The sequence below is a fragment of the Cyprinus carpio genome, chromosome A10 (assembly GCF_018340385.1).
Source record: "Cyprinus carpio isolate SPL01 chromosome A10, ASM1834038v1, whole genome shotgun sequence".
NCBI lineage: Eukaryota > Metazoa > Chordata > Actinopteri > Cypriniformes > Cyprinidae > Cyprinus > Cyprinus carpio.
The window spans coordinates 533254-560497 of NC_056581.1; the positions used below are offsets into that span (position 1 = coordinate 533254).

The 27244-nt window shown below is 37.0% G+C and overlaps 3 protein-coding genes across 12 annotated transcripts; 2 read left to right on the forward strand and 1 right to left on the reverse strand.

The window, feature by feature from the left end:
• Nucleotides 1-5: 5 nt before the first annotated feature.
• Nucleotides 6-5886, forward strand: LOC109091802 (heterogeneous nuclear ribonucleoprotein D0-like). 8 transcript variants are annotated; one of them, XR_002018145.2, is made up of 9 exons: nucleotides 6-352; nucleotides 1390-1558; nucleotides 1656-1817; nucleotides 1904-2035; nucleotides 3206-3305; nucleotides 3441-3596; nucleotides 4209-4291; nucleotides 4588-4689; nucleotides 5452-5886. XR_002018145.2 is itself a non-coding variant. In XM_019105587.2 (8 exons), exons 1-7 carry the CDS (start codon nucleotides 207-209, stop codon nucleotides 4274-4276), a joined length of 933 nt encoding a protein of 310 aa, XP_018961132.1. In that variant the 5' UTR covers nucleotides 6-206; the 3' UTR covers nucleotides 4277-4291; nucleotides 4588-5886. The 8 variants fall into 8 exon arrangements, 6 of the variants coding, with proteins under 6 accessions (XP_018961132.1, XP_018961133.1, XP_018961134.1 ...); XR_006160941.1 differs by having other exon boundaries at nucleotides 4209-4689; XM_019105587.2 differs by having other exon boundaries at nucleotides 4588-5886.
• A 5242-nt stretch (nucleotides 5887-11128) lies between these two features.
• Nucleotides 11129-22407, forward strand: mat2al (methionine adenosyltransferase II, alpha-like). Of its 3 annotated transcripts, none has more exons than XM_042764643.1 (9): nucleotides 11129-11533; nucleotides 11821-11898; nucleotides 12084-12209; nucleotides 17087-17199; nucleotides 17532-17675; nucleotides 17803-18021; nucleotides 21379-21561; nucleotides 21782-21915; nucleotides 21990-22407. In XM_042764643.1, the coding sequence occupies exons 1-9, from the start codon at nucleotides 11458-11460 to the stop codon at nucleotides 22090-22092; spliced, it is 1176 nt and encodes a 391-aa protein (XP_042620577.1). In that variant the 5' UTR covers nucleotides 11129-11457; the 3' UTR covers nucleotides 22093-22407. The 3 variants fall into 3 exon arrangements, with proteins under 3 accessions (XP_042620577.1, XP_042620579.1, XP_042620578.1); XM_042764644.1 differs by having other exon boundaries at nucleotides 11134-11533; nucleotides 12087-12209; XM_042764645.1 differs by lacking the exon at nucleotides 21990-22407 and having other exon boundaries at nucleotides 11131-11533; nucleotides 12087-12209; nucleotides 21782-21919.
• A 549-nt stretch (nucleotides 22408-22956) lies between these two features.
• lyrm7 (LYR motif containing 7) lies at nucleotides 22957-24999 on the reverse strand. The gene is made up of 5 exons (XM_019063697.2): nucleotides 24863-24999; nucleotides 24618-24690; nucleotides 24361-24431; nucleotides 24161-24242; nucleotides 22957-23286 (listed from the first exon to the last, which is right to left on the reverse strand). The coding sequence occupies exons 1-5, from the start codon at nucleotides 24878-24880 to the stop codon at nucleotides 23216-23218; spliced, it is 315 nt and encodes a 104-aa protein (XP_018919242.1). The 5' UTR covers nucleotides 24881-24999; the 3' UTR covers nucleotides 22957-23215.
• Between the last annotated feature and the right edge of the window lie 2245 nt (nucleotides 25000-27244).

A 27244-nucleotide genomic window follows, 5' to 3' on the forward strand; every position in this document is an offset into this window, starting at 1 on the left:
ACGTCATGACGCTCAACTTCCGCTGCGCTGCCATTTTGTGAATGGACGCCGTTGCCATCGACATTCTGAAAGCGGAGTGAAACAAACGCGACCCCGAGCCGAACTCAACACGGTTTACCGCCAGTCCGGTCGAGTTCTGACCCACGACGCTTTCCTCAGGAAAGGCAACGCGAACAGCCCGTGTTTTCGCCGAGGATTGATCAGAGATGTCGGAGGAGCAGTTTGTGGGCGAGGAGGCGCTGATGAAGATGGAGGAGAATGATGGAGAGGAGGAGGTCCCGCGCGCGGAGGATGGAGGCCGCGAGGCGGAGGGCTCCAAGATCGACGCCAGTAAAAACGAGGAGGACGAGGGGTGAGTCCCGCTAACACACAGGAACAAGATCAGCCTGAGTTCAGACCCGGTTTCAGGACACTTATCGATTAGTCGAGTCGTTACCGCGGACCGTTCGACTCTGCGAGGAGAGTTCCGCTCAAACAAGAACAGAAAGAAAACAAATCCGTGTCTGTTTATCATTATGGAGCACGCATTTAAGGGACAAACTGTAAATCACGTGAATGTATTCGTCGCAGTTCTGTGAATATTCATGTTTCCAAACACATTTGCCTTTCAAATGTCGACTGCGTCTTTCTCCGACGAGAACATCTCCGAGGATTTAATAATTAAGTGCTTTATTCGTGGTTTCATCTTCAGTTAATGACGAGATCTGAATCTTTCTAATCCAGTCTCAAGTCTTCATTTTCTCACAAATGAAAGCCTTGCATGTCTTAAAATCATAAAGACATGACATTAAATGTTCTGCAAGAATGAACAATTCAAATACAAACACCTAAACATTGTTTAATCAAGGTACATTTACTTGAGATGCACATTTACGATATAAGTGTTGTTTTTGAGGAATTCAGTGGGTTTATGTTTAAATCAAGAACAGATATAACTTTCTCTGAGTCTACAAGAAGGTATTTGTCCTCTTTTTTTATTATTTTTTTTTATCATAAATTAATTTTGATAAATTTCATTGAAAACAAGATGACTTTGATATCTTTTGCACCTTGTTTTAAGAATTTTTAGACATTAGCATTGAAAAACAAAACAATAATACTGATAAGGACAGTAAAAGAAGTCAGGCCCTTGTATTTTTGTATTTTATTTTTTATATAATTAATTAAAAAGTAATGGAGATTGGTAGTAAGTTATGCTGCTTGTACATCTCATTGTGTTCTCCTTTTACATTGACGTAATCCCTTGAATTCTTTCCTAAATGTTCTTTCATTGGTCTCACGAAGGTCTTTAGTAGTTTTCCTTCCTAAACCTTGCAGAAAGCCTGTAATGGAAGTACATATGAAGGATTTCACCCGAGATTAATCACTCTAATGTCGTCTTGTTTTTAGGAAGATGTTCGTCGGAGGCTTGAGTTGGGACACAACAAAGAAAGACCTGAAAGACTACTTCTCTAAATTTGGAGAGGTGGTGGACTGCACCTTGAAGCTGGATCCTCTGACGGGCCGGTCCAGGGGCTTCGGATTTGTTCTGTTTAAAGATGCTGAGAGTGTGGAAAAGGTATTTTGACAGCTCGGTTCTTAAACCTGTTGGGAGCGTGCTGCTGTTTTGTGGAAGATTAACTCGAGCCTCGACGTGTGTGTGTTGCTTGTCAAAGGTGATCTCACAGAAGGAGCACAAACTGAACGGAAAAGCCATCGATCCTAAGAAAGCAAAGGCCATGAAGTCCAAAGAGCCGGTGAAGAAGATCTTTGTAGGAGGTCTCTCCCCAGATACTCCGGAGGAGAAGATCAGAGAGTACTTCGACGCCTACGGCGAGGTAGTGGACGATCGATGGATGTTTGTAGATTATATATATGTGTGTGATAAAACATCACATGATTTACACGTCTATACTTCCCTCAGGTGGAATCCATTGAGCTGCCAATGGAGAATAAAACAAATAAAAGACGGGGTTTTTGTTTTATAACATTTAAAGAGGAGGAACCAGTAAAGAAAATTATGGAGAAGAAGTACCACAACATCGGTTTGAGCAAGGTACGGTTTTATAACAGTCCTGGTGTGCATGATCCTGCTCATCATACATCATAAATGTGCTCTACACCTTGTTTGTCAGCGTGTGAATGTGCAAGGCTTCTGTAGGGAAATATCTAGAATATCAAAGTGCTGTAAACGGTAAAACTGTTTGCACTACAAACCAGTGTGTTCATAATTAACTCTTTCCCCGCCAGCATTTTTGAGAAAAGTTGCCAGCCACCGGCAATGATTTTCATGATTTTCACTAAAATTTGATGGCCTCCAGTAGATTCTGCTGTATGAATATTTGAATATCGCAATGCACCAAAATAAAGATCAAAGCCTCTACTTTGGAAAAAAATAAAATAAATAAAGCATTCTTTTTTTTTTATCAACACTAGAATATAGGTAGGTTTCATAAAAATGTATAATTTTGAGCAAAAAGGTGAGAAAATCACATTTTTGTAAAAACTACATCTGGATAATATTCAGTGTGATTATCATTCATAAATCCAGTAAATCGCTTCCATCAACACCTCCAAAGCTTGCACAGACTTATACCCAAGATGTGCAATAGCGCCCCGAGTGTATAACAGTGGAAAGACGTAAAAACTCGTGAATGGCGGGGAAAGAGTTAAGATGATACATTGAAGTATTAGTTTGCAAAATGAGCTGTTTTGTAGAGCTAAATATAGCTGGAAGCGAATAACACCAGAAGTCTCGCACATTACATTTACAAATGACCCGCTCTTACGGGAAAAATGAGTTTCTGGTAAAATCAAATAAAAATAAAATATTTTCACTTTTTTTTTTTTGTATTAGAGACTTCATGAAGACAAAGTATTTTCTGCACACAATCATTAAAAACTGCAAAGACATGAGAAACAGAAGAAAAAAAACACATTGTGGCCACAAATAACATAATAAGGGCTAAGTTTTATTTAGTTTTAGATTGTTCCTCCAACTTATTGATTCCTTCACTCGCTCTTAGGCCACAACTTTGTATCACTGTAATGATAATCTTATCTGAAAATGACTATCACAGTGTGGAAATGCACATTTTTGGATACTGCAGAGATTTAAGATTTTATATGAAACCACAGGAAGCGTTGACCCCACGAATACTGATAACTGCAGTCAGTTTCCTCTGTTAGATCTGTTTGTGGTAGTAATCAGTCAGTGTGTCTGCAGTGTGAGGTGAAGGTGGCCATGTCGAAGGAGCAGTACCAGCAGCAGCAGCAGCAGTGGGGTGGAAGAGGAGGGTACGCCGTCAGGGCCAGAGGCAGAGGAGGTGCGTCTCAACACCTTCACATTTCTTTGCATTTTAATTTTATGTTCATTAATTCAGAATGCATGCTGCTATACAGTTTTTGCAGCATCCAGGCAGGCCGTTATTAATGTGATGTGCGTTGGGCGTCTGTTGCAGGTCCCAATCAGAATTGGAACCAGGGATATGGAAATTACTGGAATCAAGGTTATGGAAATTACGGGAACTATGGCTACAACAATCAAGGCTATGGTGGATACGGGGGCTATGATTACTCGGGTTACAACAACTACTACGGATATGGTGACTACAGCAGTATGTAATACTGTTTGTGAACGCACAGATGAAAAAACTAAGGATATATTGTATCGTGGATTGTCGGTACTCGACCCGGACTATGACAGTTGTGCACTAAATTATCTGAGCAGAATGCACATGCTTGTATCATACATGCCTTACGCTTCGAGAGAAATCTCTAGAACATTGCTGCAGTTGCTTTTTGTCTTACAGGGAAGGCTTGCTTGCACAAAGCTATACTGTACATATGTATTATAATAACTATGGTGCTAAATATAGAAAGGGATGTTTTAGCTTCGAAAATATCTGTCAAAGTGCCTTTGAATCCATTGGACGTGTAAATCTGTAGGCCATGCAAGAAACGATCGCTGGACGGCGGTCGTTTTTAGAAAATAATAAACAAGTTTTCAAACATTCATTCACGCCACAGATCTGTGTCTCTCACCATATTGTCACAAAACAGTATTTTTGAATACAATTAACGTAAGTATCTCACAAGTGTCACCAAATTGGCTCTAAACCCAAATCGCTGAGGTTGTTTTCTGTTTTCCACCTTTCTCGAGCGCCCGTGTGCCAGCACGTTTAACCGTAGACGTCTGCGTTGTTTGTGTTTTGTGCTCCTAACTCTAGATCAGCAGAGCGGCTACGGCAAATCCCCGAGGAGAGGCGGCCATCAAAACACTTACAAGCCGTATTAGCCAGAAACGCTGCAGGTATGTTGACGCGTAGCTCACGGCCGTGCATCTGTAGTCTCTAAATCACCATTTGATCTTATTGTAATGTACATTGCTTAATTTTTGTTTTTCTTTAAAGTTTCACAGCACCCTGAAGTGCTTTACAGTAGTGGTAACATAGAGACTTTTGGCTGTTTCTTGCCTTTTTTTTTAACTGTAAAAATTAACAGGTACAGTACTGCTAAATGGGTACCAGAAAATATGGAATTACAACGAAAGAAAGCCGAAGAATGTTGTCTCCTAACTCTGACATATACCTTGTTTGTACCTGCCAGCGGGGACTTCCTTGCAGGCCATGAGCTGACTTCCCGATTGTCTCAGGCCCGCTCAATGCGGACAGGGTACGAGAGGCGTACGCTCTCGAATGCTCCCATTTGGTATGGTCTTCCAACATCCTGTATACGAATTGTAAAAACTTCAGCAACAAAAACATAAAAAGGACACGTCAAGCTTTTATCTTCTGTTTTGTTTGTGTGTATTTTTTATTTCCTCTTAAAACCTCTTGGGATTGGTCTTATGTAATAATACATTATAATGTAATGCCATTTTTTCCAGGCACCATCAAGTAATGGTAAAATATGACACGAGAGCCGGAAATTAAAATTAACTGTTCACTTTTTGAAGGATACGGCTTTCTCTGGACTTTCCAGTGTTAATATGCACTTCTAATCTAATCTTACCTGTAATGCTTGCTTTTCTTTATTTGTAGCTCGTAATATCCTGTAGTCCATGAGCTAAAAGCCGGTTTGTACTCGGATGCTGCTGCGCTGGAGAAGTGCTTTTTATATTTGTATTTTGTGGTTTTTCTACTGACAGCGGTGGAAAAAGCTTCACCTGTAAACCGTGTTAATTTCATCTAACAGATTCTCTTTTTTAACCTTTTGAAATCTTGGAAAGGTCTTATTGTTATGCTTGTAATGCCTTCCTTTTTGTCCTTTAATTTCCATCGATTGAAGGTTTCACAGTTAAATGTTATGATTCCACAAGTTTTTAATTGAACACTATTGTGTTTGCTATTATTCGATTTCAAAGTCATGTCTTGTCTCCCTATTGAAATTATTAAAGAATTGGGATTCCTTTACATTTTATGTGTTTGCGTCTTTCTGAAACATAACTGTTGTTGTTTTTTTGTTTTTCAGACAGACGAGCGAATTGAAAGTCAACCCTGAGAGGAGAAAACACGAGGGCCAGACTTATTAAAAATGGAGTTGATCAACACATTGCTACACTTTGGTCGCCAGTGAATTCACCAGTTCTTCAAAATCAGAATGACTTTGAAGGACACGCACTAAAGAAGATTTCAAGTGTTATTTCACATTATAACGTCCAGAATATTTGTTTTTGTGGTTCATTTGTCGTAGCTTGTGTGCGTTTATATTCCTGCTGTGTTGAGTGCAATGAACCACAGAGAGCCCAAATTATTTAGAATTTTTTTGTATACAGGTCTATTAATTTATTGCTTACAAGTGCGTACAGAGTGTAGGCCATTTATTATTCATTTCATATTGCAGTATTTTGTTACAGAGTCATGTAAACCATTGGAAAACACAACAAAATAAAGTCTATGAACTTTACGCCTGTTGTTTCTTCAGAGATTAAAGTCATAGCTCACCCAAAAATGAAGACCGTCATCATTTACTCGCCTTCGTGTCATTTCAATCCAAAATGCCTTTTTTTGTTATCCCTCAGTGGAGCACAAAAAATGATGCTGTTTTCAATACACTCAGAAATAAAGGTACAAAAGCTGTACTTCTTCAGAAGGTACATGTTTGTACCCAAAGGGTCCATTTTGGTACTTAAAGGTACATTTTAGTACTTAAAGTGTACATATTAGACCCTATTAGGAACAAAGGTGTACCTTCTGAAAAGGTACCGCCCCAGTGCCAGCTTTTGCACCTTTATTTCTGAGAGTGTATAATAACGGTGAAGGGGCTGCAGTCCAGCTTTAAAAAGAAAAAAAGCATCATAAAACACACTTTAGAAATTATTTTGGTAAGACTTGGAGCCTTTATTTATAATGCAGAATAAAAGTAGTTTTAATGCCTTGTAATGCACCTTATGATGCATCTCATGAATAATTATAATCTATTTATTACACCTTTAGAAAGTGTAATGCATTAAAAGACACAAACAAACTTTCACAATGCATTTTAACTTAGTTATTTATGAGAAGATACAATGCATTACAATGCACATTATGAATATGTTTATAATGCATTATACAAGGCATTAAGTAAAGTGTTACCATTATCCTTTGTAAATTAGTACGTTTTACAATAAAATGCTATTTCAGTCTTTCAACTTAAAATTGACATGTTAAAGTCAACGTTACTTGCTGTTTATTTGTAACTATTCATGAAATTTTACTAGAAATTCCTGATTGTAAATTGTTTAAAGTAAATCCCGTAGGATTTTTCAGTAGGCTACACATGAGTAATATGGGCTATACTTATATGGTGCTCATTTTGGGGTCCGACAGTCCAGATTCTCTTTCATTATACTGAGAATGTGATTCTCTTTCATTAAATTGTGTCCAGGAAGAAAGTAATGTCACTTTTGGGTGAACTGTTCCTTTGAAAGGCTTCATTCTGTCATGCAATTATTTTTACAATATAAGTACATGCCAATCAGTATTTCCTGCATTGAACATATTATCTATACAGGTCATGCATCCTCTTGACAGAACAGCTACTGACTGATACGGTTTAAACGGAAAGCTACAAAGACATTTCTGTCACAAGACAATCCACAGCATGAGCGCCGTCCTGAAGACTCGAGGCCTGCTGGAGGTATGCAGGCTTTTAATGAAATGTTTTGATGTATTTGCAATGAACGTGTCAAGCACAGTGGTTAGTCTCAAAAGGAAACGAATAACAATAAAAATATCCTAAAACATTTTTCATTTGCAATACATTATGCTGTTTTCTCTCCCTTTACATAAGGATAACACCCTAACAAGTAAAAAGCACATAATGCATATGGGTAACACTTTACAATAAGGTTAATTAGTTAACATGAACTAAGAATGAACAACGCTTCATCAGCATTTATCAATCTTCATCTTTCAACATTTACTGATGCATTATTCAAATCAAAAGTTGTGCTTGTTAACATCAGTTAATGCACTGTGAATAAACTTGAACTAACAATGAATGACTGTATTTTCATTAACTAACATTAACAAAGATGAATAAATACTGTAATAAATGTACTGTTCATTGTTTGTGCATGTTAGTTAGTAACACTGTAAAGTGTTACCTGCATATATATATATATATATATATATATATATATATATATATATATATATATATATATATATATATATATATATATATATATATATAAACACCCCTGACATATTCGCCCCAGATTTATATAGAACATCACAGGAAATGTCAAAATAACAAAAATAGTAATTTATCTATACGTAAATGTCTCCAGTTACTTTCATAGTAAAAAAAAAAATAATACAAACGATTGAAATAAATGTCTGGGTTGTATTAGGTGGGAATGACTTGTGTTGCTAACAGAATGATTAAAATGATGATGGCAAGCACTACCACACCAATTATAATCATCATCTTGGTGTTTCTCCACCACATCTTTCTGGCAACACGCGTGGACGTCTTTTGAAACGAGTCCGCCTAGGCAAGATAATCACACACATAATCAATTGTTATCATGAACAAAAAAATAAAATAAAAATGTTTTGTGACTGGTTTGATCATCTGGCACCATATTATTTTTACTATATGTTCTTTTGAGGTATTATAAAGATCAACATGGTCATGAAATGTTACACATTGGTCTCATTTTGACCTTGACGGGGTTCAGTGGCTCACCGTGACCTGCAGATTATCCGTTATATCGATCAGGTTGTCTAACCGCTCTCCTCTCTCCAGGACTTTGTCGATGTTGTCTTTGAGAATGACTTTAACATCATTGACTTGATCCTGAACTTGGCTGAGTTTGCTAGGCGCTTGTGGTTCAGCGTTGTTGTCAGCCTACATTACAATGAGAAAAACAAGAGTAAACCACTGGACCCAACATAACAGTACACTAATAACAACACACATAACCAGCGTTGGGGAAAGTGTGTTACTGTGTTACTCCATGAAAAAGTACGCTTTATGGGAAGTAATGCATTACGTTACTATTTGTCACCTGGGCTGGGCTTGCTTATTTGATTGTAATAACAAAAACAACCAGAAGTTCTGCTTTTGGCAGCTTGAAAAGCCCTTTCACACTGAAAGAGAAATGAATAAGCCTCAGGCTGAAGGAAGTGCCTGTGTACTCACTCCTGATTTCAACATGAGGACAGGAGAGCTGTCAGTCAATACACGAGAGAACAAAGTCACTCCCGTTACTTATTTGAGATATTTCATTGTCATTTTTAAAGTAATGCATTACTTTACTAGTTACTTTAAAAGTAATCTGATTATGTAACTCGCGTTACTTTAATGCTTTACCCCAACACTGCACATAACAATACATTTACATTTAATCATTTAGCCGACACTTTACAAATGTAAAATCTCAGTGTTTGCCAGCTGGCTTACCGAAAAGAAAACAAAAAGCAGAACTAAGAGTTTATGACTGTACTTATATTTCCATTTCCATTTATAGTTTTCATTAAAAGGCCTGTGTACATACAGTAATGTAATATAATCAACAGACGGTAATCTCAAAGTGTGAATTACATTTTGAAACAGTAATACCTTGATGTTATGTTGTGTCATTGAGAACAGGTGATTTCAATGAACAAATGAACTGGAATTATCTATCTATCTATCTATCTATCTATCTATCTATCTATCTATCTATCTATCTATCTATCTATCTATCTATCTATCTATCTATCTATCTATCTTAAAAAAACACTGACATTGAATTTCATGTGTTGGTTTATAATATTTTACAGTATTTGTTTGAACACACACAACTTCTCAACAAAGCCTTGAACAAATAAGCATTTAAATAAACATTTAACTAGCAAACAGCGCAGGCTTTCTAGTGTACTTACCATTCTGAAACTAATGTGAAACTTCCTCAAATGTCCAGCTGTATCTGCCGGAGGGTTTTCAAACGTTCAGGCTCAGTTTGCAACCATTTCTTGAAGGAAATGATCTCTAGAGGAAACGTCTCATTCCTGTGAGCTACAGCACAAGCACAAAAGAACAGGGTGAAGCATTAGAGAACACATTTGCAAACAGAGCGTCCCCTCCCAGACAGATTGCACATTTACAAACACTTCCTACTGGCTCCTCAAGAGTCTGTCACAGCGGCTCAACCCACCGCCGGCGGCTTCACACTGAGTCACTGAGCTCTGCTTACACTACACACTGTGCACAGAGCTGCTGGACTGCTTCCTCTGCTGGTGCTGCATGGTGTACGGCTGTTTCTTACTATTATTTTTAGGGAAGTACACATCAGAACTGCTGTTTATTTTTTCTTTACAGAGTCATGAAAATATCCCATTTTTAAAATGGATTATAAATTCAGAATAGCATCATCTGATGACTTTTCTGGAGAACGTCTGATGAAAAAACTTTATGGTCTATCAGTATTGCTGCTTATAAGTATTCCCTTCATTTCAGTTATGCCTTGCCCTGTGTTTTCCTTAAACAATTTAAAGAACCACTGTTGGTTATATTTACAGTTCTTTATAGATTTATTATCACTTCACAGGACTTTAACCTTAGCAGATGGCTTCATCGTTGAAAATTAAACAAGTAACAATGTTGTTCACTAACTCACGATTAGGTGGTAAACGCTGTGTCCTCTATCAAGAAGAGCTTATGGATGACAGAAAGAAAATATACTGTGAAAAATCAGTGCACAAATAAGTTGTCAAATGTATGAATAATGTGGGATAATAGGGTTGATAAGATTTAATGGTTTTGAAAGTCTCATACACTTACCACGTCTGCATCAAAATACAGTAATATTATTATAATGTAAAATTATTTGAATATATTGTAAACTGTCATTTATTCCTGTGATGCATTGCTGAATTTTTAGCATCATTACCCCAGTCTTCAGGGTCACGTGATCCTTCAGAAGTCACTCTTGAATAAAATAATTGGATATATTTCATTGCTTATATGAAAACTGTACAGTGTTGTTTCGTTTTTGGCCAAAGTTGCAAGCCTAAAAGGATTTATTGGAGAAATATCATTATGAATATGATATTATATACAAATGCTGTTAGTCAGGTTTAGTCTGTAGAACCTGAAAGCATCATTGTTGTGACGCACAGAGATTGAGAACAGTATTTTATTTAATTATTATAATATTTTTTTTTTCCAGGTGCCACGCAGGCGCTTTTTTATGCGTGTATGGCAGTGCTTATACATTGGGGCGGACTTTATTCCAATATTTTTTCCTTATGTGACACTCAAGTCTTCCTCTAAGGGGCGCTTAGAGGCTCACAAAGCCGAGTCCATAAGACGCGTTTCAATCTCCAAGGCTTATTTTTGAGACATTTATTGACTAAAAACTGATATTACTTTTCACATTTATTTTTTGCAGTGATTGTTACAAAAACAAACAAAGCGGAATAGGTTCCAGCCATCTTCATAAGATGACATAAGGTTTTCTTATTAAGTTTTTCTTAATTCCTGTAATCGCAAACGATTGTGATTGGTCTGATCTAAGCAGCGCTGAGAAAAGTAACAGGCAAAATGTGACAACACTGTTTCGCTGTGCAAATCACGAAGGGTTCAAATAATGACAAGCGTTTATTTACAAACATTTAGCATCTTACATGACTAATTAGAGATAGTGTCAGGGTTGCTAACACACCTCATTTTGTAACAGTTAATGTGGTACTAACCGCTTACTTTCGAGTGAATCTGTGCTTACTCTAGCGGCTGCTTTAAGAACTGCACCAAGAAGTTCTCCTTAGAAAATCCGTCAAAATGACTTTATTTTACTCTTTTCACAGGACAGCAGATTATGCAGTTTAAAGTTCGTCTCTATTAATGTCCTTGCCTGACGAAAGAGTCGCTTGTGATTGGTTAAAGTCGATACAAACTATAAAGCCACGCCCATTAAAGTTCTTCTAACTGTAAGTCACACCAGATGTTTAAGTTGTAGTTGCAGTTACAAAGCTGTAGTTTTGTCCAGTCTCCAGGTTCATCATGAATCCCTCTGGTTATAACAAACCAGGAAAAACTTTCCTTTTCACATCCGAGTCTGTAGGAGAAGGACATTCTGGTAAATATGAAACATTGTTTCATACATATTGACATGCGCAGATTTCACTATTTATTTCAGTTAGAGTGTTGCACGTTGTATGCATGTATTGTAATGAATGCTACTTGGACTGTCGCGATAAACATCATGCAGTACATGTCTGTACATGCCCTCGATTCATGATCCCAGTTTTGATCTGCGATTGCAGCAGAAATGATAATCCTCAATGAATAATCAATCAATAATTCACACGTTCAGACGAAATATTGATACTAATGCAGTTTAATTCCTCTCTTTATTACTGACAGATAAAATGTGTGATCAGATCAGCGATGCTGTACTGGATGCTTACTTGGCAAAGGACCCGGACTCCAAAGTGGCATGTGGTATGATGACCATAATGACATTCATGATATTTCAGATGTTCATAAATGACGTCATATTGACTTAGAAATGTTTTTTTAATTTTACAAACATGGTTCTAAGACTTAATGGTGTTTAGCTGGGCAGCGTGCACTTTCTTTTAAGGCATTGCCTAATCTTCACATTATGTATTTTCCCATTTCTGGAGCAGAGTGTGTGTCAAAGACAGGTATGATCCTTCTGTGTGGTGAAGTGACATCAAAGGCTGTCGTGGACCTTCAGAAAGTGGTTAGAGACACCGTCAAGAATATCGGATATGATGATTCATCAAAGGGTATCTACACACACACAAACACACACACACACACACACACACACACACACATACATACATACAACCATATATATATATATATATATATATATATATATATATATATATATATATATATATATATATATATAATGAAATATTTGAAACGTAATTCAAATGAATTTTCAGCATCATTACTCCAGTCTTCAGTGTCACACAATCCTTCAGAAATCATTCTAATATGCTGATTTGCTGCTCAAGAAGCAATTATGACTGTTATCAATGTTGAAAACAGTTGTGCTGATTCATATTTTTGTGGAAACCCTGATACTTGATTTTTTTTAGGTTTCTTTGATGAATAGAAAGTTCAAAAGAACAGCATTTATTTAAAATATAACTTTTTTGTAACATCATTTTTGTGTTAATTATTCTGACTAAAGAATATATATATATACATCTTTATTTGACCCTCTAACTTTTTCACTCACTATTCTAATTCTATTTAAAAAAAAAAAAAAAAAAAAAACTAACTACCTTTTTAATCTTTTTGTATTCTATCTATTTTCTTTTCATTTATTATACAATTATAAAAAAAGACCTCTTACACTAGCTTGCTCTATTCTTTTTCTATTCTATCTGTTTTCTTTTTATTTATTATATTATTTAAAAGCCCTTGCTACGTATACTGCGTTTAGGCCAACTGAGACGTGTTATAGCACTTATATATCATTGCTCTTTTGTTGTTTTTGATTGCTTCCATTGTCCTCATTTGTAAGTCTCTTTGGATAAAAGCGTCTGCTAAATGACTAAATGTAAATGTAATGTAATATATATATATAAAACCTCTATTCACATCTTTGTTTCCCACAAGCAGTCACAATAAATAAATATCGCCCTTACCTCTGGTATTTATCAGATGCAATCAAAGCTTCAATACTTCTTTCCACCAGAGTCCAGATCAGCTCAGCTGAGGTCGTTGCCGCTATGGAACTCGTAATGCAGGTTCAGGTATAAAATAAAATAATAGATTTACTCTTAAGAAATTACTCAACTTGTTTAAAAGAAGTTTAACGCATCACCATAGGATATGGTTTCGCTTTTTAAAAAAAAATAACTCATAAGCAAATTACAATAAAAGTAAATAGTGTAAAGTCTTCACCCCAAATTGCGGCAGTGAATGTGTTCCAACCATAACATTTTATAGTCACAAAAACAATGCATCTCCTCTTTCCAAATTCCTTTTTCGGTGAACACACTCACCCCCACACACACACACACACAGAAGTACACAGGTTGCCATGGATAAAGTAAGCATGACCCTTCACCTGGTAGCAACCTAACAGTGGGATAAGTTCAGATGAAGTAATTGCAGCATATTTTTCATTAAAGCAGGTTAATCTATCTCTATTTTTAATCTAAACAGTTACATCATCTTAAAGGCATAGGCTAAGCAAATAACTATTTATAAACCGCATGGCAACATTTCTTTTAAGATAAGATAAAACATATCACAATACAACACTTTAAGAAAGAAGGTCCATTCTGCAATGTTATTGCAATATGCACTTCCTTGCACAATCATGATACAGTTAGCAAAAAGCATACATACATGGCAGTCTTAACTGTTCAGAATGTATATCTCATTACTGCCTTTTAAGGTTTTGTGGCAGATGTTTGCAGTCTCAATAATCTAATAACATTTGCAAGAGTTGTAACTCCAAATTAAAGTTTACCAACTCAATCATTTCTTTCAGCATTCTCATTATTTTCTTAATCAAATCTTCCTGTGTTCACATAAGTTTAATTGTTCTTCTTATTCTAAAGTTGAGATTATGTCCTGTTTTCCTCCACATTTCATCTTCTTCTTTTGTCTTTTGACTTCTTTGTTCCAGTTCCTCTGAATCCCTTCTACGAGAAGATCATCAAAATCAATTTCTAATTTACCTGGTTCATTATCACAGTTACCGAGTGAGAATCGAGTGTGAATGGGAAATTCCACATTTAAAGGGTTACTCCATCCCAAAATGAATTGGGATCTCGCTTAGAGAGACCAATCTACTTCGAGTGTAAACTAAATGAGCCAATGCAAATTGGCATGCGATTATTGCATCCAGCTGCCTCTGATCACAGCATGAGAAGAAGACTGAACAAGTTCAGCGCACTCTTTGAGAGCTCTTCGTGTCGGTGGTACGGCGCTTCAGCGGTGGTGGCTTCCCGTGTCGAGTGGGTTGCACACATCAGGCTGCACTACCCCCTGTTTGTGTTGCAGGCGGCCATCTCCCCTGTGCGCTTCAGCACACTAAAAGAGCTTTTCCCTAAAAGAGCATTCACAGGTCCATCTTGTGAAGGCCACAGGAACCAGTTGAGTCCTCTGCACAATTTGACTTTGCTGCAGCCTGGAATTGAACTGCTGGTTTCGTCTGGGCAGAGGAGAACTGGCCCCCCAACTGAGCCTGGTTCCTCCCAAGGTTTTTTCTCCATTCTGTCACCAATGGAGTTTTGGTTCCTTGCCGGTGTCGCCTCTGGCTTGCTTAGTTGGGGGACACTTCATTTATAGCGATATCAGCGATACAGCCAAACCTTCATCCCGGGGTCAAACCTTGCATTTCTTCGGGCAGAAGTGCCCCTGGACCAGGTCTCCAGGCATGCTGTGGTCCACACGGATGCCTCAACCACCGGCTGGGGGGTGGGGGGGGGGTGGTTGTCACATACAACGGGTTTGCAGTGTCAGGGGTGTGGATGGGGCCCCATCTGTACTGGCATCAACTGCCTCGAGTTGCTGGCACTGCACCTTGTCTTGAACTGTCTCAAAGGTTGCTTACAAGGCAAGCATGTACTACTCGGCATGGACAACAATGCGACCGTTGTGTACATCAACCGACAAGGTGGTCTGCGCTCCTGTCGCTTGTTGCAACTCGCCCGCCACCTCCTCCTTTGGAGTCAGAGGCATCTGAGGTCGCTTTTTGCTGTTCACATTCCTGGGCTGCTCAACCGGGCAGCCGATGAGCTGTCTTGAGCAGTGCTCCCAGGAGAATGGCGACTACATCCCCAGATGGTCCAGCTGATTATGAGATTTTTCGGATCCACTCAGATAGACCTTTTTGTCTCTCCAGAAACCTCTCACCGCCATTTGTTCTTGGAACTAATGCTCCTTGTGACAGCCCCTCCTTGGCTGATTTCTCTGAGGAAGGATCTACTGACTCAGAGACAGGGCACCCTGTGACACCCGCGTCCAGACCTCTGGAAACTTCATGTCTGGTCCCTGGATGGGACATGGAGGTTCTAGGTGACCTACCCCAAGAGGTAGTTGACACCATCACTTCAGCGAGAGCACCGTCTATGGGACACGCTAACGCTTTGAAGTGGAACCTGTTCGTCAAGGTGGTGTTCTTCTCACCGAGAAGACCCCCAGAGATGCTGATCAAAATCGTGCTGTCCTTTATACAGCAAGGGTTGGAGCAAAGGCTGTCTCCCTCCACCCTCAAGGTCTTTGTCGCTGCAATCACTGCTAACCACGACCCCGTAGAAGGGAAGTCGCTGGGGAAGAATGACCTGATCATCAGGTTCCTTATGGGGCAAGAAGGCTAAATCCTCGACAGCTTCTCTCTATATTAGATTAGATTAGATTAGATTCAACTTTATTGTCATTATGCAGAGTACAAGTACAGAGCTAATGAAATGCAATTAGCATCTAACCAGAAGTGCAAGAATATAGTGTTTTATATACATAAAAGTGCAGAGTTAATGAAGCTGTGATTTACAGAATGTACAGTGGGGTTGCTATATACAGTATTGAGCAGAGTATATCCACTTGGGACCTTTACCTGTCAGTGTAAACTCTGCTCCTGCTTGCACTGGCCTCCATCAAGATGGTAGGGGACCTGCACGCATTTTTGGTCGACGATTCGTGCCTAGAGTTCGGGTGGCTGACTCACAGGGAACCCTGAGGCCCCGGCCTGGTTATGTGCCCAAGGTTCCCACTACTCCCTTCAGGGATCAGGTGGTGAGCCTGCAAGCGCTGCCCCTGGAGGAGACAGAACCAGCCCTAGCTTTGCTCTGACCCATCCGAGCCTTAAGATGCCACGTTGACCAGACACAAAGCTTCAGGACCTCAGACCAGCTCTTTGTCTGTCACGGAGTCCGGCAGAAGGGGAATGCCGTCTCCAAGCAGAGGATGGTCCAATGGATTGTGGATGCCATCACCCTGGCTTATCAGGCACAGGGTGTGCCCTGCCTGTTCAAGTTGTGAGTTCACTCAACTAGAAGTGTTGCGTCCTCCTGGGCGCTGGCTCTTGGTGCCTCGCTGGCAGATATCTGTAGAGCTGTGGGCTGGGAGACCCCTAACACGGTCGCTAGATTCTGTAACCTTCGTGTGGAGCTGGTATCCTTCTGTGTTTTCACCTCAAACAGGTAGAAGCACCGAGAGGCCCCGGCTTCGGGTTGGCTTGCTAAAACCACTCCAGAGAGTCCATATCGTAGACCCTGTTAAGCTCCTCCATCCCCTCGGCAGCCAGACATGGCGGAGCGTCCGGGGCCAGGCCCTCTCTCGAGGAATCCGTGAGCCCGTGAGAGTGTCTTACTAAAAGGGAACGTCTCAGTTACGTATGGTAACCCTCGTTCCACTGAGCGGCCGGGTCACAGCCTCGGCTCCTCAGTGGAAACCAAATATGCGGTGCACCTGATGTCTACTTACTGTATACTCACTCTGTGATCAGAGGCAGCTGGATGCAATAATCGCATGCCAATGTGCATTGGTTCGTTTAGTTTACACTCGAAGTAGATTGGTCTCTCTAAGCGTGATCCCAATTCGTCAGTCACCGATGTGACATCTCCATTCCCTCCTTCAGGGAACGTGGGTTACCATACGTAACTGAGACATTCTCATGTGATCCCTCCAGGATTTGACTACAAGACGTGTAATGTGTTGGTGTCTCTGCAGCCGCAGTGCTCTGAGATCAGCGACTGTGTGTTTGAAGGCAGAGACATGGAGGACATCGGTGCTGGAGATCAGGTCCAATATATTCTGCTGAAAAACACTTTATCTTTTGCTTTCATGTAACAAATATGTTTTGCAACCTTATAAGCATGATAGAAGTGTTGTGTGACTCTAGGCAGGGAAATAGCATCCATTATAGCATTCGTATCTCCAATTTTGGGATTTAATTTGACTTATGTTTATTTATTTTTTAAATAAACAATAAAAATGCATTATGAATAGCATTCTCAAATTAAAATCTTGAATATATAAAGTATTCAAGTAGTAGCATAAAACAGTATACAACAAATAAATTGACCATAAATAAGTAATAATAATAATATATTATTTGTCATATTTCTCCACAGGGTTTGATGTTTGGCTACGCCACTGATGAGACAGAAGAGTGTATGCCGCTAACCATCCTACTAGCTCACAAACTCAATGCCAAAATGAAGGAGCTCTCAAAGACTGGAGTTTGTCCTTGGATTCTTCCAGATTCAAAAACACAGGTGAAAGGTTTCTCTTTTTTTTTAACGATAGGTGAACAACAATTCAATCAGCTCATAGTTATCTCTGTAAACTAATATGGCAAACACAGCAGATAATGTTGATGTTTTCAATTATTAACGAGTGCAGGTGACCGTGGAGTATCGTGATAACATGGGTGCCATGGAGCCTCTGCGTGTTCATACTCTAGTCATCTCAGTTCAGCACAGTCCTGACATCACGCTGGAAGATATACGCCACAATCTGATGGAGAAAGTTGTAAAGGCCGTCATCCCGGCTAAATATCTGGATGACAAGACTATTTATCACCTGCTGCCCAGTGGGAAGTTCCTTGTAGGTGGTCCACAGGTAAGCAAGCACAAAAACTGGTTTACTTTGGCAAGCATCAGTATTGGACAGTTCATCCAAAAATAAAAATTCTGTCATTTACTCAGCCTCAAGTTGTTCTAAACCTCTATAAGTTTCTTTCATCTGTTGAACACAAAAAATATATATTTTGAAGAATGTTGGTAACGAAACAGTTGCCATTGAATTCTATTGTATTTTTTTTTTTCATACTGTGGAAGTCAATGGTTTGGTTACCAACATTATTCTGCAGCGCGTTCACTTTCAGAATGATTCTTTCCAGCTGCTGAACGATAAAAACATTAACAGCCAATCAGAATCCATCTTAAAGACTTTAAAGAGTATGACATTACACCTCAAAGGAGAAGTGTTTTCTTGGGAAGTATTGAATGTGCACTGGTAGTGTACATTTAGAAATATATGTCGATTTTAAAATGACATTTTTTAAAAACTGTATTTGCAGATCAGTGTTATTTTAGTGGCATTGATGCACTATTATATTTTTTGTTATTATTTGGAATTACAATTTATTTTTTCATTTTCTGTTTTAGTGTTTTTATGGAGCCCGGGGGTCACCTGTAGGAGAAAAAAATACAATCCATGGCAATGGTTTTGCAATCCGTCCCCTCAGTTTGTAAATCGTACTCACGAATTCTTAAACTGTTCCCTCGGTTTAACAAATCATGGCCACGGATTAATAAACCGTACCCACAAATTTCTAATCCGTGTGCTCAGATTTTGTAAACCGAACCTTCGGTTTTTGAATCCGTACCCACAAATTCATAATCTGTGCGCACGCTTTTGCAATCCGTTCCCTCGTATTTATAAACTCACTGATTTGTGGCCCTGCCCCCACCGGCAGATTAATTTGTGTTTATTTAACATTATTTTTTATAGTAGCCTATGAGACCATGATCTGCACTCACAAAATAGTCTTCTTTTTAGTGTTTATTTTACATTAATCACCAATAGGATAAGACACCGCTGCCTGTGTTGTATAGCCTAAAATAAACACTAAAATGAAGAATAGAAAATTCCCTGAATTTTCTAAAAAAATTAAAACGATAGTTTTCGAGAGAAGAAGGTAAAAAGACATACAAAACAAATAATGTGCCTGTGTTTTATAGCCTAAAATAAATGCTAAAAAGAAGAATAGAAAATTCCCTGAATTTTCTTAAAAAAAAAAAAAAAAACAGAGTTTCGAGAGAAGAAGGTAAAAAGCAATACAAAACAAACAATGCTCCGGTTATGTTATGATTCCTTTGCTCTCTAACTGAATGCAACGTTATAATAGGCCTAATTATTTAATAATAACATTAACAGTGAAGCATGCATCTAACTCTGGGGGAAAAAGCAACAAAATAAGTCTTCATGTTAAGAAAGAATAGTAGACAAACACATTTCCAAAACTATAAAAGGTTATTTAAAAATAAAGCATTCATTAATTATTTTATGACAAACATTTTACTGTCTTAAGTGCACTCATTTAATTAGCTATATAAATTAAATTAATAATAATAATAATAATAATAATAATAACTATTATTTTTATTATTATTATATATTATTATACAGGTTATGCATAAGAAGCTTTTATCCAAAACGACTCCAATAATACAATAATACTACAATAATAATCAAGTGCTAAGATTATTACAAATTAAACAAGATTTTGATGCACATCTTTCTTATTAAATAGTTGTATTCCACCTCATACTACAGTTGATAGAGAATCACTTAAGACAGTTTGCTGTAGGCCTATTCCACATAATAATATTCAATAAAACAGTATGTTAACACGTAGGCTACCTATGAGCTTGCTGCATGAATCCGTGAGTACAGTTTACAAATCCGAGGGAACGGATTGCGAAAGCGTGCACACAGATTATGAATTTGTGGGTACGGATTCAAAAACCGAAGGTATGGTTTGCAAAATCTGAGCGCACGGATTGGAAATTTGTGGGTACAGTTTATTAATTCATTGACATGATTTGTTAAACCGAGGAAACAGTTTAAGAATTTGTGAGTACGGTTTAAAAACTGAGGGGACGGATTGCATGGATTGTTTTTTTTTCTCCTACAGGTGACTTCTCGGGCTCTGTATGTTTTAGTGATTTTGTATTTTTGCCAATTGTATTTTTTTTTTCTAAAATATGTCTATATGGTACTTATTAAATCATTTTAGCAATGTGTTAAATCATACTAGCAACATGTTAACATCTATCTAATCAATCTAGCTGAACTTTCAAACTTTTACAACTGCTTCAAACTTTCAGGCTAGACTTTCTCAAGCCAACTTCAAAGTTTGTTCACAAACTTTGCTTATCTAGTTGTTAACTAAAAGTAAAATCATAAAAAATTTACTCAAAATAAAATAAATGTAAACTGAAATGAAACAAAATATAAAAAAACTTACACTTATTTTGTTTCAGCTACTTGCTAAGTCAAAATAACTAAAACTGAAAACTAAATAAACTAAAATTAATTAATAAAAATTAACAAGTTGCTAACAAGTTTTAGCATGATTAACATGTTGTTAACATGTTATCATGTTTTTAACATGATTAGCATGTTGCTACTATGTTCCTAGCATGATAAGCATGCTGCTAGCATGTTTCTAGCATGTTGCCAACATGTTTTAGCATGATTAACATGTTGCTAACATGTTACCAACATGATTAGCATGTTTGCATGTTTAACATGATCAGCATGTTGCTAGCATGTCTTTTAACATGATTAGCATGTTGTTACCATGTTTCTAGCATGATTTACATATTTCTAGTTTGTTGCTAACATTTTAGCATGATTAGTATGTTTCTAGCATTAGCATGTTTCTAACATTATTAGCATGTTTGCATGTTTTTACATGATTAACATGTTGCTAGTATGTTTTTTAACATGATTAGCCTGTTGTTACTATGTTTCTAGCATTATTAGCATGTTTCTAGATTGCTGTTAACATGTTTCTAGCATGTTAATATGTTAGCATGTTTTAAGGTGATTAACATGTTGCTAACATGTTTCTAGCATGATTAGCATGTTGTTACCATGTTTTTATCATGATTAGCATGTCGGTAACATGTTTCTAATATTATTAGCGTGTTGTAAACATGTTTTTAGCATGATAAGCATGTTACTAGCATGTTTCTAACAAGTCCTTCTTAATTATACTGCAATATTTCTTAATTTAATTGCATTTAAGTGTCCAAAAACATTACATTCAGTTTGCACTAAAGTATATTCATTTCTTTATAATCAAAGTATATTATTTCCATAATAAGTACTCTAAAAGTATGCTAAAGTGTCCTTTTTTGTTTTCACATGGGGTACTATGTGAAGTGAATGCTGCTGTTGTTGTAGGGAGACGCTGGTCTGACAGGCAGGAAGATCATTGTGGACACTTACGGTGGCTGGGGCGGTCACGGCGGCGGGGCGTTCTCAGGGAAAGATTACTCTAAAGTGGATCGCTCAGGGGCATACGCCGCCCGCTGGGTGGCCAAGTCTCTCGTCAAAGCCAAACTGTGTCGCAGAGTTCTGGTTCAGGTAAGACTTCTGGTCTCAGGAGACAGAAATCATATAAACATTTCATTCAAAATTAAACTGTATTAAAAATAAATATATTACATTAAATATATTACAAATTGTGCCCTTATGTGCAATTCTGGATTTGTTGGACTGGATTTCATTGTGAAATTTTGCAGGGCAGCGGTACATGAGTGATAAAATAGGCAAGCGTATTGTTAATGCTGTGTTTTTGTTACAGATCTCATATGCTATTGGTATTAGTCACCCTTTGTCAGTGTCTGTTTTTCATTATGGCACATCAACGAGAGAAGAGGACGAGCTTCTAGAGATTGTTAAGAACAATTTTGACCTGAGGCCAGGGGTCATCGTCAAGTAAGTAGTACATGAGAACCTCGGTGTAAAATCTAAACTTTTAAGAACAAAATTATAATAATTTCATCTTGCAGGGAGCTTGATCTAAAGAAACCGATCTACCAGAAAACAGCTTGCTATGGACACTTTGGACGAGAGGGATTTCCTTGGGAGAAGCCGAAGAAGCTCATCTTCTGATAGAGACAGAGAATAACAGTTTACATTCCTTTTGGTTTTTAATGATTATGACTGTATTTGTGCAAATGTACCTTTACTGTGATCAAGATTTTATAAGGGCTAAAATGACTTAATCTAATATTTTCCTTGAGAGAAATCTACACTGCCTTCTCATCCCTCATTAGAATGAAGCATCCTTCCTTTGTATGAATCAACAGAATTCAGTTAGTTACTGAATTAGGTGGAAAATGTGATTTTTTTTTTTTTTTATTACTGTATCTTATGCATCATATAAAAACTGATGACTGTGAAGACATTAAACCATTTTTAACACTACAGTGGTTATTACATAATTTTGCTTTTTTTTAAAAGTATATCAAAACAAATAGTATTCATAATGGATAACCGCTTATTTGGTTTCACTTAAAATGTAGTACAAAGTTTTTTTTTTTTTTTAACATTTGGCACATTCCACATTTTTAAAGCCCCAGTGGCACAAATGGCTTTTCTTTTCTTCCTTTTTTTTTGAGAAAGAACATCATTTGTGTTAAGATTAGATGATTTTATGGGGTTTTGGACCATTGTACCTCTAACGTCACACATTGTTGACTGTATTCAACAACTAAAATCATACAACAGTGTCAGAATATCTGTCGAATGATATTCAGTACTTTAAAGTGGATTTAAAGTGTTTTTCTGTTTTTCAGGCGAGTTTCTACAGAACTGCACACAACAATAGCATTACATCGTTTATGTTTTCAAAAAAAATTACATAAATTATATAATGTGAATGTAGGAATTTACCCTCAAACCAAAAATGTTTTTTGTTTGATTATCAGTCAGATAAATGCAACCCCCCACCCAAAAAAAGAATTGAAATGGACATGTTTTTTATAATTTATTCAACACAATAAACCAAACAAATACTATTTACAATGTGGCAATTCATTGCATTTAATTGAACACAATCACATCAGCGCAGAACAACTTTAATAACCTGTACGTTATGTTTATGTTATTATGGCCACTGTGTAGAATGCAAAATAGGTGATTATTTAGTGGGCTGCATTAATGTGTCGTACTCTTTGTCCCATATGAGAACCGCGGAAGAAAAATGAGCCGTATCAATGACAGTACATCAGGGTCATGTCTTGTTTCTGGGTGTATCAGAGTAAGGTACATTGTCCAGCAGGAGACTCTTGCGGGGCCGTAACACTACAAAACACAATATAAGCAACAATCATTAATCGAGGAAACCACATGTTCCCAACCCAACCGTAAATAAAAAGAAACATCTTGCTCTTATTAAGCCAAAGTAAAAAAAAAAATGGATGCAGGGTTTCTACAGGTATTATGAAGGTAAATTTAAGGACTTTTTAAAAGAACACAATACGTCAATATGTTGTTTAAAAGAAGCACACAATGATTTGTATTAGCAACACTTCGAAGTTTGTAAATACAACTTCCAGCAGATCTCCATTACTTAAGCTTAAGGTTTGAATAGCTCTGTTCACACACACTAGACTAGAATATGGGGGGAAAACCTGTAAAAATGATGTTCTTTCTCAGTATTTTTGACTTGTTTTCCAGTGCAAATCAAGATACATTAACTTGAGGACAGAAATTACATTATTCGTCTTGTTCTCTGTGAAACGGATCAAAATGAAGGGAGTTTATGCTTAAAACAAGAACAAATATCTGCCAATGGATCCAGAAAAATCACCTATGTCAAGGCCTTAAATTGCAGAAAGCCGAATTAAGACTTTTTAAGACGTGCAGAAACCCTGTGGATGTATAATATACACATAATAAATCAATATAACTTAATTAGACATTTCTATAATACATATACAATTTAAATAATAAAGCATAGTATTTGTTGATGAATTTATGCTGATTTAAAATCACTGAATTACAGTAACAAACAATGTCCAGAAGAATTACAGTAATGAGAATTTGGGAGGAAAATGATGCTTATATTTTGTCACTATGCAATATATTAATAAAAAACACCTTATGGACTAAAATATGCTTATTTTTTGTGATCGTGTCCTTGAGATTCTCCCATAATTTTACACAAACCACTTACAGACTTTATTTTCCTCCACATGCTCTCCCTGTATCACATTTTCACGAAGGATGGTCTCAACCGCTCGGGCCATTTTAAGCATCTGAAAAGACATTAAGCTTTGTGATTCTCACCAAGATCTCTAAGCCTTGGAGTCCAAGAAAATACGGAAACTACATTTTGATATCTAGTGTAATTCACTGTGCCGTCACGTGACTTGCCTCTTTAATATTTTCCTCTGATGTTTCATTCTTGTGTTTTTTGAATTCTTCATTTATTTTTAACCTGGCAGCTCATGTTCAGAGAGAGAAAGCAAAGATTAATAAAAATAAATAAATAAATAAATAAATAAAATAAGAAACATACAGACATCGAACTGTTTATGTAACGAATTTAAGAATGTAGACAACTGATGTAACAACGTAGTGAATTTTTGGCAGCATGTGAGTTGTTATGTAGGTTTACTGATAACGGTTACCTGTCAGAGCTCTGTCATCATCTCTAAAAACATCTCTTCTCGTCTTATGCAGGTCTTTGAACACCCGCAGCACCTTTGAATAAAAATATTAACAAACTGCAATGACTATAAACAATTATTTTATAATGTAATGACACTTTGCTCTTGTAAAGCCATCTGTTTAAACAATTCAGTAGCTGCAAATGCATTTACTAACTTTGAAATAATGTAAAAAAACATCAATAATGTGAGTTGATGTGTCTCACCTTCAAGCGTGTCCCCATGATGCGCAAGGCTTGTTCTCGTGTTAATGTTTGTGGTTGCGGAGCTGCACAGCGCCCCTGCTGTACTGGAGGACGCGCCTCAATGGCGAATAACTCCTTAGGAACATTATTGCCACCTACAGTCAAGTAGCTGATGCGTGAAATCTGAGAAGGGGAAGGATTGAAAAATAAAATAACAATTTAATTGCCGTCCGAATCCACATCTCTAAGTTTACAAGAAGACATCTGTTCAAAATCCAGTGCTTATAAACCCTTTTGAGCACTCCCGGACACCGTAAGGTATGTTAACTGTTGAACTTCGGTGTAATTTGCATACATATCTATTTCTGAAATGCTGGAAAGTATTTAAAAGAACATAGCCTACTTCATGAATGCTCACATCGACTGGGAGCAGAAAGAGAAGAAAAGCACGCAAATCTTCATTATGGCAGCAGCAGGTAACGTTTCAAAACGTGTATTATAAAGGGATATACAAGCTACATAACTATATCGTGTAGGCTATAATTTTATACAACTATAGCGCGTCTTTTTAAACAGGAGATTTAAATAATTAAATAAATAGGATTATATAATATAATACTTGGAATAATAATACATTTTACATAATAATAAGTAGCATATTTTTAAATGCATTTTACACAATAATAAGAATAAATTTTGTAAATAAAATTAATTTTATTAACAGCAGACAATTATGTGAACTCACTCCTCCTCTGTGAATAGATCGCCATCCGATGTAAATTTTGTATGTAAATATGTAAATTTATTTTTACAGACGTCCACATGAGAAACAATTACCGTCCGAATCGGGCTTAATTTGACATTTATTCATTAACTTTTTCTTTAAAATCGACTTTTCCCCATAGGCACTTTAACTTCCACCTCCATCTTGTCAAGTGCTTTTTTTGCTAGTTTATCAGCAACTTCTTACCAGATACACCAACATGTGCTGGCACCAGTGTTGGGCTAGTTACTCAAAGAATGTAATATATTACTCATTACTAGTTACTCCTTTCAAAAGTAATATTGTTACTTTACTTACTACTTTCTGGCAACCGTAATTAGTTACACTACTAGTTACATTACTTATTCTTCACGCCCCACAGAAGTTGTAACTGTGTATCTTCCACATAAGATTCTTCTAGAATGTTACTAACATATTTCTGCCTCATCATTTGACCAAAATCACCACTGGATTGCAGTCAGAAGTTATTACAAACACTCAATAGTGATTGATAGTGACATTCAAGTAGAAGTGTTGTATTAATCTCATTAATTGTCATGCGTAGCTTGACGCTAATTGTAATGTCTCCATTACCTATATACGATTATATTTCATTATGTATTTTATCAAACCAGATAAGTTTGTAAGAAACTGTTTAATTTTCCTAAAAGATTTTTAATCATAGTAATATAACGTACATGCTGATCAGGGGATTGTAAAGTAAAGTAAAGCCACACACAACAGTGTTCAGATCATCTTTTTTCCTGACACAATCAATATAATGCAATATTGCTATCTGCTGAATATAAGCTTTTCCATATTCCAAGCTTACCTGCTGCACTGGGGACATCACATGCATGTGCAAGTCACGAAAATTATGAAAATAAGTATAGGAATTATTTGATTGTTTGATTTTAAATCAGGTTGGGTTGAGGCATCAAAACTAACTAAGCTGTTTTATTAATGGTAACTAATATTATTACTGTAATCTTATTAGTAATTAGTTACAGTAGTTACTGCAAAAAGTTATATTATTACAGTAACTAAGTTACTAGTAACTAGGCTGGCTGGCTGGCACCCAACAAAAAATATATATATTCCAGCCTCTTTCAATCTGTTTGAAGATAAATACACTTCCATTAATAATTCTTCTCTGTCTGATCTTGTGCTATACTGATTAAAGCTGAAGAAGAATCTGAACATATTACCACTTTATTTGGTCTGACTTGTTCAACCCACTGTAGTCCTAGTGTTATAGCTGTGTATACTGAAATCATTTGGCAATTTCAAACTAATTGGTACTTTAAATTTTGGGATATATACACCTATTCCAACCTTTTGACTAACAGGTTTCTTAGGTCCATCCGTAAATTTGTAATGTTGAATAAAATGTATTATTTAGAATAGCATTAACCTCCTTTCCAATGTATTCAGCTTTGGGCTTGTCTAGTAAGCTCAAATCTACAAGTGGTTCAGGGACTCTCCATAAGTGGGGCATCAGCGAGTGGTACATTAGGACAGAAGATCTTATCCATGCCATTCTCCTTGGCCCATACTCTACTCTTCCATCCAAAACTACAACCTCCATCATACGAATATTCCCAGCACTCCTCCAGTACTTTATGAGTGAGATGAGTACT

Excerpts from the sequence above, each read along its gene's own strand:
- LOC109091802 (XM_042764646.1), top strand. The coding sequence starts at position 207 with ATGTCGGAGGAGCAGTTTGTGGGCGAGGAGGCGCTGATGAAGATGGAG. Across the intron at positions 3,306-3,440 it reads CAGGGCCAGAGGCAGAGGAG|GTCCCAATCAGAATTGGAAC; the intron begins GTGCGTCTCAAC and ends CGTCTGTTGCAG. Across the intron at positions 3,597-4,208 it reads CGGATATGGTGACTACAGCA|ATCAGCAGAGCGGCTACGGC; the intron begins GTATGTAATACT and ends TCCTAACTCTAG.
- mat2al (XM_042764643.1), top strand. The coding sequence starts at position 11,458 with ATGAATCCCTCTGGTTATAACAAACCAGGAAAAACTTTCCTTTTCACA. Across the intron at positions 12,210-17,086 it reads ATATGATGATTCATCAAAGG|GATTTGACTACAAGACGTGT; the intron begins GTATCTACACAC and ends TGATCCCTCCAG. Across the intron at positions 18,022-21,378 it reads TCCTTGTAGGTGGTCCACAG|GGAGACGCTGGTCTGACAGG; the intron begins GTAAGCAAGCAC and ends CTGTTGTTGTAG.
- lyrm7 (XM_019063697.2), bottom strand. Across the intron at positions 24,243-24,360 it reads CAGAGGAAAATATTAAAGAG|ATGCTTAAAATGGCCCGAGC; the intron begins GCAAGTCACGTG and ends ATGTCTTTTCAG. Across the intron at positions 23,287-24,160 it reads TGTGGAGGAAAATAAAGTCT|TGTTACGGCCCCGCAAGAGT; the intron begins GTAAGTGGTTTG and ends TGTGTTTTGTAG.